The sequence below is a fragment of the Prunus persica genome, chromosome G6, assembly GCF_000346465.2.
Source record: "Prunus persica cultivar Lovell chromosome G6, Prunus_persica_NCBIv2, whole genome shotgun sequence".
NCBI lineage: Eukaryota > Viridiplantae > Streptophyta > Magnoliopsida > Rosales > Rosaceae > Prunus > Prunus persica.
In genome coordinates this window covers 25316232-25336487 of record NC_034014.1, presented here as the reverse complement: position 1 = coordinate 25336487, position 20256 = coordinate 25316232, and the positions used below count along the sequence as shown (strand labels likewise).

At 38.5% G+C, this 20256-nt stretch overlaps 4 protein-coding genes and 1 long non-coding RNA gene across 7 annotated transcripts; 3 read left to right on the top strand and 2 right to left on the bottom strand.

Moving 5' to 3' along the window:
• Window positions 2285-7663, top strand: LOC18772447 (BEL1-like homeodomain protein 9). Of its 2 annotated transcripts, XR_002272284.1 has the most exons (5): window positions 2285-4110; window positions 5698-6065; window positions 6189-6249; window positions 6334-7034; window positions 7474-7663. XR_002272284.1 is itself a non-coding variant. In XM_007208105.2 (4 exons), the coding sequence occupies exons 1-4, from the start codon at window positions 3127-3129 to the stop codon at window positions 6880-6882; spliced, it is 1962 nt and encodes a 653-aa protein (XP_007208167.1). In that variant the 5' UTR covers window positions 2285-3126; the 3' UTR covers window positions 6883-7206. The 2 variants fall into 2 exon arrangements, 1 of the variants encoding a protein (XP_007208167.1); XM_007208105.2 differs by lacking the exon at window positions 7474-7663 and having other exon boundaries at window positions 6334-7206.
• On the top strand, window positions 8854-12445 carry LOC18773257 (mitochondrial substrate carrier family protein B). Of its 2 annotated transcripts, XM_020566974.1 has the most exons (8): window positions 8854-9354; window positions 9485-9851; window positions 10397-10573; window positions 10677-10823; window positions 10941-11042; window positions 11127-11197; window positions 11309-11376; window positions 11697-12402. In XM_020566974.1, exons 2-8 carry the CDS (start codon window positions 9615-9617, stop codon window positions 11936-11938), a joined length of 1044 nt encoding a protein of 347 aa, XP_020422563.1. In that variant the 5' UTR covers window positions 8854-9354; window positions 9485-9614; the 3' UTR covers window positions 11939-12402. The 2 variants fall into 2 exon arrangements, with proteins under 2 accessions (XP_020422563.1, XP_007205473.1); XM_007205411.2 differs by having other exon boundaries at window positions 9347-9851; window positions 11697-12445.
• LOC109949484 lies at window positions 15232-16584 on the top strand. Its single transcript, XR_002271941.1, has 2 exons — window positions 15232-15662; window positions 16174-16584. It is a non-coding gene; the product is annotated as an uncharacterized LOC109949484 (long non-coding RNA).
• Window positions 16467-18170, bottom strand: LOC18774647 (dynein light chain LC6, flagellar outer arm). The gene is made up of 2 exons (XM_007206280.2): window positions 17979-18170; window positions 16467-17059 (listed from the first exon to the last, which is right to left on the bottom strand). Exons 1-2 carry the CDS (start codon window positions 18114-18116, stop codon window positions 16850-16852), a joined length of 348 nt encoding a protein of 115 aa, XP_007206342.1. The 5' UTR covers window positions 18117-18170; the 3' UTR covers window positions 16467-16849.
• Window positions 18804-19990, bottom strand: LOC18774573 (protein MIZU-KUSSEI 1). The gene has a single exon (XM_007207696.2). The coding sequence runs from the start codon at window positions 19860-19862 to the stop codon at window positions 19110-19112; it is 753 nt and encodes a 250-aa protein (XP_007207758.1). The 5' UTR covers window positions 19863-19990; the 3' UTR covers window positions 18804-19109.

The window sequence follows — 20256 nt, the reverse complement described above, 5'->3', positions numbered from 1 at the left end:
TTAATCTATCTTAATTGTAACTCATATTCATTCCATCATCGTCACTTGGATTAAGTTAAGTATTTTTTTTCTTTCCTTTATTAAGCATGTCCATGCACTTTTTTCTTGAGTTAGAAAAAACAAAAATGAAATTGGAGCGTTTTGTACTGAGAGTTGGAAAATAAATGCCGAGAGTTGGAAAATTATTATTAATGCTAGGCATGGTGCATTTAAACGGGTCAGTGTTTGGCCATATAATTACAAAGTCTCTGTGATTTTGACTACTTCAATCAAACTCCGTTCCGTCGAGGGAAGGGGAGAGAGTACACTACAGGCTACAGCAGACTCCGGCGCTAGCTCTGTTGTAATGTAAGAGAAGTCTTTAGTGAGTGTCTCAACCAAGCAAAAGATTTGGTCTTGAGAGTTTTTGTAAGACAGAACGTTGGCATGACGAAGCCACCTGAATATATATGTATACATAATGTATATAAGTATATATCGATCCTGTATAAATAGTAGCTAGCTAAGCTAGGAAGCTGTTGTGTCATTAATTAATAATCTCATGTGTCAGAGACTAAATACCTCGTGCAGCAGCTACCTCAACTCCTGTTTCGATGTCTAAATAATCAAATCAGCTTAAGATTGAGAAAAGACCAATTTGGATTGAAGTAGATTAGGCATGACGATTACATCTAAATCTAACTGTAAATTGGTCTATTTTTCAGTCCAACTAATTAATTTGGTCTGTAGTTTTGATTTTCTGTTGAAAACTATCATTTTTGTGACATTTTGTTGCTCAAGTCTTTGACTAGACATGTGTGTGGACTGGGCGCCCATCTAAGCCTCTAATTTTATCCCAATAGTAGATGTTTTTGCATTCATTAGATGTATTGGTAAATTTAATATGCGACATACCAGCAATTCAACGTTCTAAAAATATGTAACCAATTCTCAACATAAAATACTTACTGAAACAAACTACACATTATTGGAGAATTTAAATATGTATATATATGTTTATTTTTTCAACGAGACATTTTCTTAAAACAAGCTTTATATAAGAGATGTCAATCAGAATAACCATTTTTTCTAAGAAAGAAAAATCGAAACGACACTTTTATAAAAAGGAGATTCACTTTGTTGTTGGAAAGTTAAAAGTGAATTTAATTAGAAAAACATAATTAGTTAACAGAAACAAACCACACACTATTTAAATTTAAATGTAGTAAGTACAACCAGAGCAGGTAAAATTGAAGAAAAGATTATGAAGCTTAAATTGTTCAATCAATGCATCATTAGCATGGAGATTATGGGGCCTCTTATGTCATACCTACTGCCTAATCAATATGCCCAATATATTCTTGTTTAACAGAAAAGAGGTCAATGAGATTGTTCTTCAAAACTAAAAAGAAGTATTCGATATCGAAAATGAGGAAGGTGGCTCTTGCCTTTGCCCAAATTGGTTGGTTACGTCCTGTAATCTTAACCTAATACACATGCACAATCACAACTTTAATTAATTGCCTACCTCTTTTGGCTTATGCTTTTAGAATCCCTAGTTACACCTTTTCTCTTTAAATCAAGCACGCAAGTATTATATAGTTTTTTTAACTTTTGATTGCATTTCTAAAAGTTGAGTTAAAGGAGCGTGCTTTTTGTTTAAAATTGAGTGTCCACATCAGCAATTAGTGAAAAACGTATACCCCCAAAAATTTAAAGGAAAAGAAAAGAGTTGGATTAGAATATTATATTGGGTTATAATTCATCTAATCTAAATGTAGAACCCTTTAATCCAGAATAGTGATGGGGGTGATTATGGATTAAATAGCAATGCCAAAAGAATCCATTATTGATGGATAAAGAGGATCCATTATCAAAAATCACTGAAGAATTCGGCGCAGAGTATCCGGTGCGGAGTATTGACTGTAGCACAACTCTTCTCTTTATGTAAGCTCATCATTATTCAACGTGAATAGTTTATGCCTATATGCAAAAAGTAACACGATTAAGACATTTGTCATATGTTACAATAATCCACATTTTGTGAATTTAAACCACACGTGGATAACAATTTTGTATTTCATCTGATTTTGGTGTTAACAATAGAAGATGGCAAACTTTCAATCTAGTAGCCTAATTTTTATCATTACTTGGAGGAAAAGAATAAGAAAGAGTATGCAAGGTTTATTTATACTTATTTAATTTGGGGTTACAATTATTATTATTATTATTATAGAAAAAGAAAGGAAAAGGGATAAAAGAAGAAAACCTCGTAAAGCGAGAAGGATAGAAGTGTAAGAAAAGGGCTTTTGGCGGATGGAGTGTGGAGAAGGGCAAATTCAGCCTTTCATTCATCACACACACACTCCCTCTGTTCCCGCGTTCTCACGTGCGTCATCACCACCCAATTACAGAATACTTTTTACCCAAAAAAACAGTAATAAACAAAAATTCAAACAAATAATTTACTGAAAAAGAAATACATCCGAAAACGACAACACCTCAAACCTGTCAGAAATATCTGCCACCACAGTTAGTTCAATTATTACCGGAAATAGCCGGTCGTCCTCCGGTTGCTCGAAACCCTATGCTCTCTCTCAGCTCCAGCAGCTGCAACAGCGACAGCAGAGCAGGCCCTCGCTCTCTCCCCCCTCTCTCTCTCTCTCTCTCTCTCTCTCTCTCCCCTCTATGTTTGTAGGTTTAGAGAGAGAGAAAGCGACTGTAAGAAGATTTTGTTTTTGTGCAAAATCTGTGTGTGAGTGAGTGAGTTTCTAAATATTTACTGATATCGATAAGTGTTTGTGTGTTTTTCTATGCGCCCCTCTCTCTTTCTCTCACTCAAACTCTCAACTCTCTGTGTTTATATATGAGGATGCGTGAAGTGAGCAAAACCCCCCAATCCCCAATCCCCAATCAATTCACGTATATCTCTCTCTCTCTGTCTCTCTCTCTTCTGCAAGCCATGCTTGTTGCTCAGTAGAATAAGATCATCATCATCACCATCCATCATCATGATAAGATAGCCTTTCATCTCTTTTCACTATTAATTTTTCTCATCTCAGATTCTCACCCCACCCCTCAATTAATTAGCTACACCCTCGCAACTCTCTCTCTCGTTCTTTGTAAAAGAGCTATCTATAGCTTACTATGGCTGAGGGTTTTGAGCCCTACCATGTTCCCCAACAAAGCAGAAGAGAAAAGCTCCGGGTCCTCGCAGGCCAAGCCCACCCGGGTTGTCTTCAACCCGACTCACCTCCTCCTCCTCATCACCATCTCCACCCGGGTAATTGTGCTGCTTCTGGTTTCCTTCCTCTCCCCTACGATCCTTCCTCCTCCTTCATCGCCTCCTCAGATTTGCTCACGTGCGAACCCACCCCAGCTTCCCCCGTGAAGCCAGAAGGTCAAGTGCATCATCATCATCATCATCATCATCCCTTGATGGGTTTTGTTTCCAATTCCTCTTCCTCTTCCTCAGCCTCCACCTTCCGCAACCATCTCAATTACTTGGATCCACAGCCCTCCTCCATTAATTTCCCCATAAATCCCACCTCCATTCACGACATCAACGCCAACCCTTTTCTCTACCCACCGCAAAACCTCCAAACCCTCAGAGATTTCGACCACCAAGCCGACTATGGCCATGATCAAGTCGTGGTGTTCAAGCCAGAACCCTTATCTCTATCCCTCTCTTCTTCTCAACCCCCCCACCACCACACCCACCAAAACAACAACAACAACAACAACAACAACAATCTCCAGAGATATGGGGCTTCTGCTGTTAACTACAGTTCACTCAATTCAGGCGTCAATGTTGCTTCGGCCTCTAACGAGAACATTGGGTCCAGAAGCTCGGTTCCTCTCGGACCTTTCACGGGCTACGCTTCGATTCTGAAGGGATCTAGATTCTTGAAGCCCGCGCAGCAGTTGCTAGAAGAGTTCTGCGAGGTGGGCAACCGAGAAATTTACACTGCCAAAGTACTTGCTGATTCGTCGTCGTTTTTCGACCCTCCTAGTATCGAGAGCTTCAGCCCAACTCATGTCGTCGACGACGACGACGACCCGCTCAGTGTCGAAGGGGACGGAGGTGAGAGCAGGAGAAAAAAATCCAGGCTAATTTCCATGCTCGACGAGGTACGCAATTAATTCTCCCATTCCCATTTGCATTTTAATTTAATTTCTTGCTTTGGTTTGTTTGTTTGTTTCCCCAATAGTTGTTTTTGATGTAGTCTAGATCTTCGTTGGAGATGTGTCTTTTGGATTTATGTATGTATGATTTGATTGTTCATTGGTTACTGGTCAAAGTACAGACATGCGCGCGGTACTTATTAACTTGTGTAAACTTGAATTAGTTTTATATTATTTTGATTATTATTGACGATACTTAACTTAATAATAGATTCTTGCATTAAAGGAAGTTAGGAGGAAAGATGTTAGATGGCGTTGGTGATTTTCAAAAATCGGCTTTTTGGAAAAGTTGATTAGAGGAGGGAATATATGCGCTGAGATTTTTGCTTATAAAGCATCTGACAGCCATGGAATGAGTTCCTAATACGTGACAAAGTCTCTAGTTTTGGCCCGAAAGCAGTGGAGGGAATCCGTTTGAAAATAGATTATATGGAAAGCATAATTATTTTTTGAAAAATTAAAGATATAAACTCAGGCACTAAATTCTCGAATATGAATTAATGGAAATGTGATATAATTCCTGCATGTGCATGTTTCATATTTGGTGCATGTTGCTTTCTTTTTCATCATGATATCTCTCACTCAGAACTCAACTTGCTTGCATTTACTGGGTGTGGTTGGCCATGATAAAGAAAGAACCAGTGACTCTCTCATGCTATGTTTTTGAATGCTCTACATGTATTCAATGCAAATTAATATCTCACTGATCGGATATTGATCCTAGAATTAGTGTTGAAAAGTTTAAGCTCACAAACACATGATATGGTGCATGGTTGAAGGTTTTTGGCATGCCTAGAATCTAGATGAGGTGCTCTATTTTGGGAGATGCTATACATTTTGATACGCGAGAGGTAATCAAATTCATGTGTTAAACCTAGGAAAATGAGCAGATGAATGTGATTTGTAATTGTGTGATTAGTTAGATACATTTTTGAATAAGTCTAACTGAAGTTACCAGCTTCACCGTTGATACAAATATTTTAAACCCAACTTGTCAAGGTGTGGAGGAATTAGACAAATTAATGGAAGATCTCACCCCTATCAAAATGTTTACTTTAATATATAAGTTGTGATGAAACATGGAAAATTTCAACAAGATTACCTAAACTGTCATTATATTCTTATTTTCCGCATCTAGAATTCTTTATGTTTTTTAAGACCTTTCCTATTGATAAGTGCGATAATATGCTAAACTCACACACGCTACACGGATTCTAGAAGCTCATTTTTCACTATATTGGGGTGGGGGTTGCAGTACTCTTGAGGTGTTTTTAAATTTCTGGCTGGGTTTGTACTTCAAGATGGACTTGTTATCCAATGATCACGGCATGGATTTGATTGAATTTTTTGTTAAATAATTCTACTTATTTCTGACATCCCAAAGGTATGTTAAGTAGATGACAGTGTAAACTTTGACTTCCAAGTTTAGCAATCTCCATGCATTTTTATTGTTTCTTTCTTGGTAAATCTATATTATTTACAAAAGGTTATTTAAGAGTACTAGTTAATTAATTGTTTTTTGTTGTCCATTAGGTTTACAGAAGGTACAAGCAATACTATCAACAGATGCAGGCAGTGGTAACATCATTTGAGTATGTTGCTGGGCTTGGAAATGCAGCTCCCTATGCAAACTTAGCAATAAAGGCCATGACTAGACACTTCAAGTGTTTGAAGAATGCCATCACTGACCAACTTCAGTTCAGAAATAGGGATGCTACTCAGTTAAGCCATGGAAAAGATGAAAGTCAACTGCTTCGTAACACTAGAGGATTCTATAATCAAAGATCCATTCACAACTCCGACTTTGTCGAGCACCAACCTGTTTGGAGACCTCAACGGGGTCTTCCTGAGCGCGCCGTTACTGTTCTTAGGGCCTGGTTATTTGAACACTTCCTGCATCCGTAAGTAATTAATTAGTGCCTGGTCAGCTTGTTATACTCTTCTTCAATGGATTAATACCCTAAATCTTCATGTGTTTATTGTCTGATATATTGGTGTTTCTCTTCACTGCTTTTATGTTGCAGTTACCCTACTGATTCGGATAAACTAATGTTGGCTAAACAAACTGGTCTATCACGGAGCCAGGTGTGTGACATCAATCCTCTATAATCATATCACCATATTATAGTTTTTGAAACACATGTTCAATCAATTGATGTTGTGAATCAGGTTTCAAATTGGTTTATTAATGCAAGAGTAAGGCTCTGGAAACCAATGGTGGAAGAAATACACACGCTCGAAACACGGCAAGCGCAAAAAACTTCACAGAGGGGAGATCAAAGTGCGAACAGGTCAATTGATGATCATTTACCTTCACCAAACTCACTTGCATCTGAGAATCCATCCACAACCACCCACCGGGTTCAAGACAGCTTGTCGAAACGCACAAGAAATGAACTTCCTGATCACATCACGATGGGGAGTAGTGCTGATCAATTGAACCTGTCATGCAATAACTTGCCAAGCCATTTGCACGTGGGTCATGTTGGTATGAACATGGCTGGGGGAAGTAGTAGTGGTGTTTCTCTAACACTGGGACTTCACCAAAATAATGGTATTGGTTTGTCAGAACCCTTTCCTATTAATGCAGCTCAACGTTTTGGCCTTGGCCTTGATGGCAACAATGACGGCTATGCAATGGGTGGTTTTGATTCTCAAAATCGACATTTCGGAAGGGATGTCATGGGAGGGCAACTTTTGCACGATTTTGTGGGATGAACAGGTAAGGCATATTCGGACATCATTGAATTGGAGATTATATACTAACAAAATTGCAGTTAGATGTTCATTTATCAAGCCAGAATCCAAGTTGAAATTACAAGAGTGGTTTGAATGGTTGGTTTACCCTATTATTGTGGTGTTAGCTAGAGGTATGTTCATTTTGTCACATCCCACTGTATATTTTTCTCTTGAAAATACTCCGGCAACGCAAATGTTTGGTGTTAAATTCATATGTAAATTTTTATTTAATTATATATGATGAGAAAAATGTGCTTCAGCTAGTGTAAAATGATTGCCCTAATTTTGCCGTAAGGCACGTCATGACTGGGTATGAATATTCGTGTGAGTGAATGGTCATTTCGAAATTGAAACCAGTTTGGGACACTCTACACAAGTCTTGTTTTGCTATAGTTGCAGTCAATCTCGTGAGCATATGACTTTGCCTTTTTCCTGTTTTGCCAACTCTGCCAACTGCCAACTAATAAATAGTAAATAGGTTTTTAGTACAGAAATTGAAAACCGACTTGTTCCTGAGTTGACAATGGGCCATCTGCTGGACTTGTTTACGTACTTGGTTGGTAATTGCAGGCCATGCAGCTGCTATTAAAATGTATGGAAGTATACGATGTACAAATTCCAGGCTACAGCGAAAGGGCAAAGTGCACAGCTGGAGAGAAGAGGACTCTGCCATTTATTTCTGTTTGTATCATTTCTGGAACTCTAGGTGAACTGTGAACATCACAAACATAAAATGGACAATCATACTTATTTCAGTGAATACAGTTTTTTTTCCCCACGAGCGATATTGGGGACGCGGAAATCGAACACTAAATCTCAGTTAAGGTGAACCCGTTAAGCTACAACAAGCTCATTGCTCCGTGATTGTTCACATTGGGCATTTTGTGTACGCACCTACCCAAGTGAATTGGATCGATACTTTCTTGAGATCATGGCATTAAGAGATTATATAGGAAGATATGCCTTTTGTTTTAGGTTACATATATGGTATGTGCCTTCCCTGAAGACTAATAGTGAGACTTGGGTCTTAACCTAAGAAAAACTAGGGCCCGATTCAAGGCCTATATAGAAGAAGCCCAAATTTACTGTGACCCATTATTCTCATTTCCTAATCGGGTTTGAAGCTATCTGTTATTCTTTCTTTTTATTTATTTGGGAAAAACTTTAAAATTTACATCAACTAACAAATTGGGATTCTTAGAGCATCCACAGTGGGGGGGTGTATTTTCGGAGGCGTAAAGCGACTTTTACATTCCCTTTACACCTTTATACAAACCCCCATTGGAAATGCTCTTATATAGTTTATTTTCGGCCAGGAAAACTTTAATGTCTCTTAGGTCACAACTCATTTGGGCTTCTTCTGTTGGTTACCAATTTCTCTTTGATGGTTTCCGACTTGTCTTGATGGAGCAATTTGTGCCTGTTGGATTATGCGGCATTTGTTATTTGTGTTAGGTTTCCTAATGTGTTTTGCGGTCTATTGTCTTTTATGGGCTTTTGCTGTTTGTGGGATTTTTGCTTTTATATGGGTTTTATGTGTAAAGCTTTATTCATTTTGTAAATTTTATAACTGTAATGTGCTCTACACCTTTTTGTGATTCATTTGGTGTAAACTCAATTTTTTGAGTTCATTTTGGTGTAACTTAGGCAAGACAATGATCACCCAAACCCAAATCCGAAATTGGAATTCGTTGCTATGCAATCTTCAACTTGTTTTAGTTCATACAAAACCCAATTTAAATAAGGATGATAGGTGAGCAGAAGGAAAGTCAATGAAACATGACAAACGTGTAAGGTTCGTCCAAAACACTTTGGCATGGTTGGGAATTTTCCTCGTTTGTAATGAGTTGCACGAGGACAAGGAAATGTGACAAGTATTTACAACGTACTTGTACGGAACCTAACATAAATAACGTGTCATAGTCAAGGCAGTATGGAAGGGTTGGTGCAAATTGTGGGGAAATGACACTTCAGAAGACTTAGAAGGGAGAATTGAAATATTTTATAGCTTGGTCATGTAACAAATTTTTTGTCCAACACGTTATTTTGAAATTTCCAATGTGTACAGGTTGTTTTGAAGTGCCCCGGATGTTATTCAGGACAGCCTCTTAGATAGTTGCGGTGATTAGAGTTAAGTTTTATGTTTTTTTTTTTGTTATCTTAAAAATTTCTAATGTAATTTTACATGTTTTTCTTATCTCTTAGGATTGTCTAAAAGTACAAGAAACTAATTAAAAAAATGAGGTACATTAGAATTAAAATTAAACCCAAAGTTTATAAATAGATAGAATTATTTCATAAACCCCCAAATTCTAAAGTTGATTAAACAAAAGGAAAGAAAAGCGAGGAGCATTTGGAAAGTTAGTAGTCTCATCGTCCGTAGCACACAGAAAAATGTTCCACATGTGAAGCGCGTCCACGCTTATTAGGAAAACCAGTCTAAACCACAAGGTAAGTTAACCCTCTCGTCCTGTTAGGGTTTTCGCTTCTCTTCTCTCAAAAGGGTCTCTCTGGACTCTGTCTTCTTCTTCGTCGTAAGATTTTTCCAACTCCGTGACCACACAGTTTCACCCAATTTCAGATTCTATAAGATTGTTCCAATACCGCCCAAACCCATGCGAGATCAGCCAAGCTCGGCTCAACCCAATTTTACAGACGGGGAAAGATTGAAACTTGCGTAGAAATAAGATAGAGATAGAGGGTTTGTGAATATGGAAGCTCGAGTTGGGGTGGTAGTGGACGGAAAGCAGAGAGCTTTAAATTCAGCTCAGGGAAGCGTGGTGGATGGAGGTGCCAGGAAATTTTTACAGCAACAGAGCCAAGCCAAGCAGTCTATGAATCAATCGGCTCAGGTAGGCACGGTGAACCAGCTCTTAGCTGGTGGTATTGCTGGGGCTTTTAGCAAAACCTGTACTGCACCTCTTGCTCGCCTCACCATCCTCTTTCAGGTTCTCTCTTATTCCTTTTGGTTTTTTTTTTGGCGCTAATTTAGCTGATATTGTTTTGTGATATGGGTTTTGGTGGTTTTGTGTCTTCGAGCATTATTGATATTTGAGGAGTGGGATTTTTTGTCATAGGTTGGGGTTTGCTGAAAGAGTGTTCAAGTTGGGGCTCTGTTTTCTGACTTGGGATATAAAGGGTTTTCTTTTTTGAATTTTAAATTTTAGTTTCTTGGTCGAGGGTTGAGAACTCGGCAAAAGAAAATGCAGGACATGTTGTGCTGAAGCTTAATTGCTTTTGTTTGGATTGATGTTAGTTCAAAAATGCTCATGGTGGGAAGCTCGTTCCATTCCTATATGAGTTGAACCTGTTTATTTTGCTTTATACTTAAAGTTTGCTATCGTCCTTATTTTGCAATAAATTACCCAAAGGGTGGACAGCTCCACATCATTGTGTGTTAGTATGGGGTTTCTTTGTACTTTTCCTTTGATGGGTTACCAATGTTTGTTTTTGAAGGTGGTTAGTTGACTGTTCCGTCATTTACTTCTGTTAGGTGCAAGGAATGCACTCTGATGTTGCAGCATTGAGTAAGGCCAGTATATGGCATGAGGCTTCACGTATTGTAAACGAAGAAGGGTTTAGAGCATTTTGGAGAGGCAATCTGGTTACTATTGCTCATCGCCTTCCATATTCTTCCGTCAGCTTCTATGCTTATGAACGCTACAAACAAGTCAGTGAATACATGCCTTGGCTGAATTCTAAGCTTGTTGAATTGACTGATGTTTTAGCCTTGCAGCTTGCTTTATTTCGTCTGACCTGTTTTTATATTGCAGTTGCTGCATTCACTTCTTGGCGAAAATCTTAGGGGTAATGCAAGCACAGACATGTGTGTGCACTTTCTTGGTGGCGGGATGGCAGGATTAACCGCTGCCTCAGCCACATATCCGCTGGATCTTGTGAGGACACGTCTTGCAGCTCAGGTACTGCTCAGATATTGCAGTTCTTGTTCATTAAATTTGGTCTTAGGTATGATTTATAACAGTCCATCCATTTTATTTTTTCAGTTTGATTTTTATCAGTGTATTCGAATTTTGTAGAGAAATGCACTATACTACAGAGGTATTGGGCATGCATTTCATACAATTTGCAGAGAAGAAGGTTTTTTGGGATTGTATAAAGGACTTGGAGCGACACTGTTGGTATGCTTTATTATGAACCTGCACATTCTTCGTTGCTTTATTTTGTTAACACTAATTTCCATTTGGTTTATTCCTGTGGCACAGGGTGTTGGGCCCAGTATAGCAATAAGCTTCTCAGTTTATGAGGCTTTGAGGTCTTTTTGGCAGTCTGAAAGGTGAATACTGCATAATTGGTTGATTTGGGGCTGAATTTTTTTGAGTGATGTTTATTGTCCCTCTATTCGTTTGAGTTGTAATATTGTAGTTTTCAATTCTTCCGACTTCAGGCCCAATGATTCGACTGTCATGGTCAGTCTTGCCTGCGGCAGTCTTTCAGGCATTGCCTCATCAACAGGTAAGTGATCTGTGACATTTGGTGCTAGTTTGGACCATCAAAAGATGGATCGCTATAATAGAAAATTGTGACATGATGCACAATGGAGGATTTATTTTCACAAGGACAAATACTTCACAAATTAACAAAAACTTATATACTGATGTAGTTTATGAACAATACTCCTTGTATGATGCCTTTAAATCTTGTATAGTTTTCAGATACAGATAGATGGCAAACTATGTTAGGACTTCCAATTGATTTGTTTAGGATCTAGCAATAAGAATTTCAGATTTATTGTTCTTCTGTGTGATTATCTTTTGGTCAATTTGTTATTTCAGCAACATTCCCTCTGGATCTTGTGAGGCGAAGGATGCAGTTGGAAGGGGCTGGTGGTCGAGCTCGCATCTATAATACCGGCTTAGTTGGGACTTTTAAGCACATAATCCGGACTGAAGGCCTACGGGGCTTGTATAGAGGGATTCTGCCAGAATATTACAAGGTTGTCCCCAGTGTAGGCATTGTCTTCATGACTTACGAGACACTGAAAATGCTTTTGTCGCGCATCCAAGCAAGTGACTAGTTGCCTCTAAATTTCCCGTCTTCCACCAGTGGTCATGCCATGGAATTCGCGAACTCACCGGGGTTTCCAACATATGAAGGTAGGGAAGAGGATAAAGTTGGTTAAACACACAACATAGGTAGAAGAATAGTTGTGGTAGTTGAGAAATATTTGGTGGTAAATTTTGCTGTTGCTGCCATGTGACCATATTTATTTCTGTATAGGAAGTTTAGTTAGCTGCATGAGTCACAACATGCTCCCATTTTGATATAATTAGGTAGCAACCTAAGTATTCATTGATGATTACCATCGTAAGAATTTTGTTGTTCCAGCTCCTTTGTTATGTTCCATTTTTATTTCATTTTATTGAAGTCTACAGCAAATGACATGTTAAAGCTGTTATGAACTGTTGCTGAGTATCAAGATGATACTATTTTTGGAAATTTATGTAGAAGGGGGAATTTTATATATTTATTATACCTGAAGACTCGAGAGCTGACTGGAATTGCCAGCAATTTCTTCGTTTTACATATTGTGGCCAATCATCGCGAATGCTTGGTTGGTTTTGCTTTTAATGGTAAGAAACATCATATGTTGTAAGAAGCATAAGCCTAAAAGTAGTTTACACTTTTTGTGTTTATCGTCCCCAACAATCTTGGATCTCCAATATCATCATTTGTTTTCTTCTCTTTAACCGTTTGCATATTGCAGAAAAGCTTGTGAGAAGATTAACGATATAAAAGCTTGTGAGAAGATTAACGATGTAAAAGCTTGTGAGAAGTTTAAACATGCATGCATCGTTAATCGAATTGTTACCTTCCAAGTTACACAGCTCTGTTTAATTTTTTGTTTTTTAGGTGAGGCACATGAAAGTTATTTAAGCAATACAGGAAAGGTGTATTGGTAGTGGTCTCAAATTCGAACCCTTATGATACGTTGACAATATGTGTGAGAAAATCCCCCTCCTCACTCTTAACTTTGACAAAAGTTGGGTGAATTCCCAAACAGTTAAATTGGAAAACAAACGCTATAAAAAATCAAACAAAAGAGTTTCAAGGAAACTTGTTAACTTTTCTTTTAAACTGCTACTCTCAAGGGTTTCAAGGATTTTTGATGAAGGGTTTGGTCGTGCTCATCATATTCTTAAGATTTCTAAGTAAGCCAAGCAAAATGAACGATAAGAGATGGTTGTTAATGCCACGTACATCTCAAATCGAACTTTGTATATGACAGAGAGAGAGGAAAAACTTGCAGAAATTCTAAGAACAAAGGTTTACACTTTTACACTTGATTTTCGGGATATATTCTCTAATTATTTTTCATATAATCACAGTAAGGTTCTTCTTTATTCATCTCATGAGAATTTCTTTAATATACTCATCGGATTGTTGCATCTGTTTTGTCGTTTAGCATAAAAGAAGATGGACTAAAAAACTATATAATTAAGGATGTGCAATCTCTCTCCAAATCAACCAAATATTTTCAATTAGACTAAATAGTTAATCTAGGATCATAGCATGGTTCTTACTGTTGATGATGGTATTTAACTTTTAATTAGACACCAACGGTGGTGGACATTTTATTAATTTAGTATTGTTGGAAATACTATTAAGCAAAAAAAATAATTGAATAAAAAGTTCATAATTGATAACCCAAGAGCTGAGAGAAAAGTATCAGATCACAGAGAGATGCCATTGGCAAAGGAGCTTTAAGGTTTGATTCAATTCTCCTCTGCTTTGCATGAACCTATAAACAATACAAAAATGGCCCCACATAGAATACCAAGTGTAAAGAACACATGGAGGAGGGTGTTTGATTGGTCCTTGCTGGCATTGCTCATCATGCTTATGCAACTCCATCACTCAAAAGGATTCTCATCATTTTCTTTTTTTGGACAGATATATGGATCTGCAAAATAACTTGGAATATAATCTAATTTCATTTGAGTGAAATTAAAAGTGTTGGATATCATTTTCATGGTCCTAGAGTTAGAGGGCCATGGTGGGAATATGTGTATTGTCTGGAAGTTGGCATCACAGCACAATATTATTATTGCATATATGCAATATAAAACTCCATAAATATCAGCAAGAGTTTCAGGGAAGCTCCTATCATAAGTTTTATACTTGTGGAAAAAGTAACCCAATTTGGCATCTATTCTCATGTCGGAAGAGAGAGAGTTGCAGATTTAGGCAATCAAAAAATGATCAGGAGGGACCATGACTGGCTCACATTTTAGCCGTACATTTTCCAGAAACCAAAAAAGAGAAAGACTCAATCCTTGCCATTGTTTTGGCCTAAATAATGCATGGTCCAGCCATTTTCCATGCCACTCGAGCAATTTGCATGCAGCTGAGCCAGAACACACTAATTAATTTTTGTTGTGCTAATCATTGATATTGCATGCTGTGACGAGACCAACAGTTCTATCTTAATGTGTTTATGCAGAAACATGCTTTCTGTGAAGGAAGTTGTGGTTCCACTCCAAAATCATGGTATTAGAGCAAGATTTCACTTTTTGGGCTCATGTCACCCAATATGTGTTGTCCACGTGTTAGGCTTGAAAGTTCGCCATATGTGCGGGTTGTGTGTTGAGAGTGTTTGTCCCACATTGAAAAATTAAGGGACTTAACTTGGGTTTATATCCCATTATCAATTGGTTTTGGGGTTGAACTTCTACTTCCTTCATTTTGCATGCTTTAGAGTAGAAATAACCAGTGACATTTTTTTAAAACTGAAAATGGACACTGAAGGCTTATATATTGGCTAGACTTTATGATAATTTAGTAATCTGTTAGCCAAGTTTTAAAAGAAAATTATCTGTAGCTATCTATCTCAAGCTCCTGCAACCGAAAGCTCTGAGTTGGGGGAGGCACCTTTCATTTCAGTAGCTGAGGGAATAAATTATGCTGCTGCTAAAAGATGATTGAGACCGTGAAATCTGCTGCAACATGTAAATGTGGTACCGCTTTCCTTTTCAGTTCATCAGCTTTGAAAGAGAGAGCTTAGCTATTCTTGAAGAATACTGAACAATATTTACAATTCTTGGGCTGTTTCAAGCCCAGTATTGATAACAATCTTACAAAAAAAATTGTTGAGGATCTTTTATAATAGCCAGAGGAGATCTTTAAATTCTCCTCAAAAAGCAGTCAAGGAAGAGACATCATTGTTTTTTTGAAAGTTCGTATGTCTACCTTTACCTTATCATTTGCTTTATTTATACACCCTCGTTATTTTAACATATACTTGCAGAATATACCGTTACCACTATAAATACAGAATGCCATCATGCAGATTGTCCTCACACCTCCTTGCTACCAAACCACCTCCTATTGAACTATATTTTGTTTCTTCTCTATCATCTATTCTTCATTAATCATTTCTTCATAGAGTTGATACAACGATTTTGGGTTAGGATCGGGTAATCTGCATCCTGAGGTTTAGATCAGCACATATACTTGTTGTATCTGGTCCTTGGGGTGCGGATTACCTCGTCCTCACCGCCAATGCAAGACTTGTTAACCTCATGAAGCTAAAGTACCTGATGCACGTTTTGGTTCTTTTATGTTCTTTGTTTGTTTCTGCATTTTCAGGTCACATCCCCTACATTGCTCAGGTGATCCCTTATGTTCTATGCAATCAGGATTGAACACGAGCTTCAAAAAATCGATGTCATTGCCCAGGTGAGGTGCTGGCTTACTGCAGAGGTCAGATTGCTGTGCACTGATCAACTTTTCTGTTTGTGGTACGTATCAACTAGTGAGATTTTTGTGGACTCTGGTAATTAGACCAACAGTCGTTAATCTAATAAGCATAAGAATGTGCACATTCTCTTATGCTTATTAGAGAATTACTCATTGGACGAAACTTTTTATATCTATCTGCAAATTATCAGCAAATTTTTAGATCTTGAAATTAAGTTGATGGCTACTTAAATTTATAATATACCTTTTTCAAGTGATGAAGCACCCTTGAAGATTGATTCAAAGTACACGAAATTTTGGTTGTAAATTATGTTGGCAGGCTGCTTTCGATTATTGTATCAAGAGCTTTTAGGCAAGCTTCTTGTGTTGGACTACCATAAATTCATCTGGCTTTCCAAAGCCACCCAAAAGCATGGATTTTTCTCTTGGTTGCTCTTGGATGTCAGAATCAATATATGCACTTTTTCAGGAATGGGGAAGAACCCAATAGCCTCTCTTTTATTGATGTTGTTTCGGTATATAGTTACGGGAACACCTGTTTTTCCATTGCAGATACAATAGTTACGGGAACACCTGTTTCGGTATATAGTTACGGGAAGAACCTAATGCTTCGATTGGCAAGGTGAAGCTGCTTGGAATGGTATCAAGAAGTTTGTGATTCAAACATAAAGAGAATCTCTCAGTTCAAGGGCACACTTGACATTTATGACATCAGACATGCCTCGGGACGGTCATATCTACTGTATCGAGATGAAAAGGATTTACAGTCCAAAGAAGAAAAATCTTTCAAATTGGATTTCTGTTAAGGAAAAGATAGTCTACGATGTTCAACCTAAGGTACTAGCAGAATGGGATAATATTCCCAATTTTTCTCTGAAGAGGCAATACTCACAAATGTTGTACAATCTTTTGTATTTTATTTTGGACTTTATTTCAACTTAGCTGGATGTTCTGTCTGTTCCAGTGTCTTGTTGCAGTTTTTTTTTGTGTCATACTGTATTGTTTTCTTGTTTTATAAAATTTCTGGTCCATAAACTGAAAAAGACAAAAAAGGCAAGGCATGATCTATGCCGGCTGTAGCTGAAGACTACTAGTTGAGGCATGCAATTGACCCCTTGTTGATTTGGATTTATGTCACCCTAATTTATTACTTTCCTTCTAAGATTGAACACCCCTAGCATTTGCCAAGTTCCAACTTCTCTTGCTGGCAAATATTCGATAAATTGTCTTATGCATCATCACTGTCTTGGCTTTCCGTCTGCAGCACACCAATAGCTTCTTCCCTGCTTTCAGTAGAGTCTTTGCCATCCTTGAATATGAGAAACTCCATCATCTCCACATGGAAGAAAATGAAAGTCCCACACAAATGTGTGATGCAAGATCCAAAGTTTTTGCCAACCACACAGTGCCACGCAGAGCCATAAGCTTCATCAAACTTCTGTTTAGGAGAACAAAAGCTTAAGGAAAACAGTGGAAGAATTCACAAACAATGTAGCAGATAAGATAAGAAGTCAGTTCCCTTGGCATAAAAAACAACTTTTATCCAATACCATAAAGTGTGTTACATCAAGGGTGTTAAAATTTAAAAGGGTTTTTTACTGTGTGTCCTATGACTGGTTGCTTGAATCACTGATAATACATGAAAAGTGAAAGTTACTACAGTAAATGACATCTTGCAGCTAAATTCATGTTAGCCAATCCCACAAATCCCAAATCAACCGGGATACATCCTAACTGCACATTTGGGAAAGTGTATTTTCCAGACAGAAAGTAGGAGGAGGAATATATGCTTTAGCCGTAGGTGAGATTCAATCTAAAGCATAATCTAACCTCCCCCATACAGACCAGGAACAAACATAAAAAAAAAATAGCACACCAAACCTACTTATTTAGTTTAATTAGGCTGCTACTTGAACCAAAAGTTAAGCTTTTTTCCAGACATAAAGGAAGTTATACAGCTTTAAACATGCTATTTGGAGCCTAAAGTGGTAGCTGAGATCGGCAACTTTGGTAATGTTATCCAAATATGTCATATTAAATTGGTTGTTTTAGCTCCTCCGGGAATCACTGCCACTATGCCTTGCTGCAAAGTTAGCGTTTGGATCCTTTCTACCCTGCATTGCTTTTGAGAAGAAACTACTTTTTCTAATCTTTCCTTGCTCCACACATCGAACCCTTTTGATCACATAATTAGCTTTGTCGTTTTGTGGCATTTTAAAAATGAGCAGACAAAAGATATGATGACAATCTCAGATCACTTTTCTAGTCCTTCTTTTTCTACTGTTTCATAGGAGTATCCATATATATAAAAAACGAAGTGAAGAATATTTAGTCTTGAGGATGAAAATAATTGAAACCTGTTTGATATGGTGAGCAATGGATCTACAGTCAGAAACTTCATGGAGATCAAGAGCCTTGTAAGCCAACTCCATGGCATGGCTCTGCATGGCATGTGGCATATCTGTTTCTCGCACCACAGCTTTTCCTTCCAGCATCTTATCTAGTGAGAAATGGGAAGCAAGATGACTTCTTACAGAGATTGATGTGCTGCAGAAGCTTCTAATTAGCACACATATATATACAGATTATAAAGAAATTATGCAGAAATAATGATATAATTAGGTGGTGGAGGTTTAACGTTGTATTATGGCATTTATTTTGAGCCTCAAAAATCCCATGGTTTGTCTTTTAGATGAAAGTGTTAAAATCAAAACAGTTGTACAGAAAATATCTAAGTTGGTAACAGTAGAACTTGCAGAAGAGTTACAAACACAAGTGACAGGTGCCTTGTTATTTGGTTTATTCTTTGTAAGCCTAGTTTGAAACTTCAAAGTGGTCCATAGTTGTATTCTTGTACAGACATGGGCAAATTTTTCAAAGAATCAAAACCCCTGAAATTCTGAAAACACAAGGCTAGGAACATTCAAAAAACTTAACATCAGTGGACTGCAATGTTTATGAACCCACATCAGTCACACCATATCAATCTGCACTCTGTTTTTAATATTTAGATCATATATGGACGGCTGAGATAGATGCAAAATAAAATCTCAACCCACTTAAGTTGATCATTGTGTTTAGTGCCATGAACATAGGGAATGAAGGTGCAAAAGTACGAAATGATCTGAAATTTCATTGAAATTTTGAATTCTGTTGGATCACTTCTGAGATGAAATGATATACAATGTACAGTTGATATTGCTGGAATTAGCTAGCCCCCTAAAAAACTAATCCATCTAGAGAGAGATAATTGCCAACCCCTGCTATCTCTATCCAACCCTCTAAAGAAAAAAAACGAATTTCTCTTCCAAGAAAATTACAAAAACCCCAAATTCCCAACAAGGATTTTCCAAAAAATCCGTAGCTACAGAAAACACCTAGTTTTCACTTTCCATTTCAACAGTTCCCAGAAAAGGAAAAGAAGAAATAACCAGAGAGACCCATAATAATTAAAATAAAAATGTGACCTTGAACCTTGAGCAGAAGTCTCATGAGTGCTTGGACCTAAGCAAGAAGACACTGAGTTCTTGACCCGGGTACTGATCCGGGTTAATCAGATGAAACGACTCCGAGTCAGCGCTCCCCACCACGTGCTCATAGTTAGCCCTCATATACATCACCTCCTGACCCGAATCCGACTCCAACCCGTACCCGGTCGGCATAACCCCGGCGCCGACCGTCGTCGACTGCATCGTCTTCAGCATCAATTTCACCTTATCGCTCGCTCTCCTCCTCCCCGCGAACCCGAGTTGGCGGCCGTTGCAGTGGACGGTCCAGAGCGGGACGGAATGGAGCGGACACGTGGCGAGCTGGGACCGGCCCGACTCGTCGCACTCGAGGGTTACGCGGACGAGGCCGAATCGCATCTCGTTGACGAGCTGGTGGGTCTTGATGGAGAGCTCGAGGAGGAGGGTGGGTTTGGTGGAGAGGCGGTCGTGCTGGATGCAGAACCACACGTGGCCGAGGCGGTGGCCGAAGATGGTGCCGATGACCATGGATTTCGAGGGACGAGGCTGCTGGGGCGCGATTGTCGAGACGGCGTCATTCTCGGTTGTGGGTGAGGAAGACTGCGAATCTTGGTCTCGTGGGTCGTGGGTTTTGGAGGTAGCGGCGTCAATGTCGTCGAGGTCGTCGCGCAGGGAAGTGCTCAGGCGTTTCTTGGTGCCGGCGGAGTGGGTTGTTTTCTTGGTGGGGGAGAAGCAGGGGATGATAAATCGACGGATGGCGTCGATCTTGGTCATGGTTTTGGTTGATTTGGGGTTGGTTTCTTGGGATTTGGGTTTAGAGTTCCAACTTTCAATGTCGAAAGGTTGAGTCTTGGAGTCTCTGAGAGGTTGGGAACTCTGGTGTTGGTGCGGTGTGTGCAGAGAGAAATATATATATATATATATATATATATATATATAGAGGCTGCGCGGGAAAATATCGAAGTTAATATAGCCGTTACAATTTTCCGTCTTCTAGCAAGGAAGCCATACAAAATATGACCGTGGTATATCCTAGCTTCGGCCACGTGTAAAATATTGTTTATCAAAGATTCATTAGGAAACTATTACGCTGCCGTGGTGCAATGCAAGATAGAATGAATGCTCACAAATAATGAACAAAATGTAATGTAAAGATACTTACTTCTAA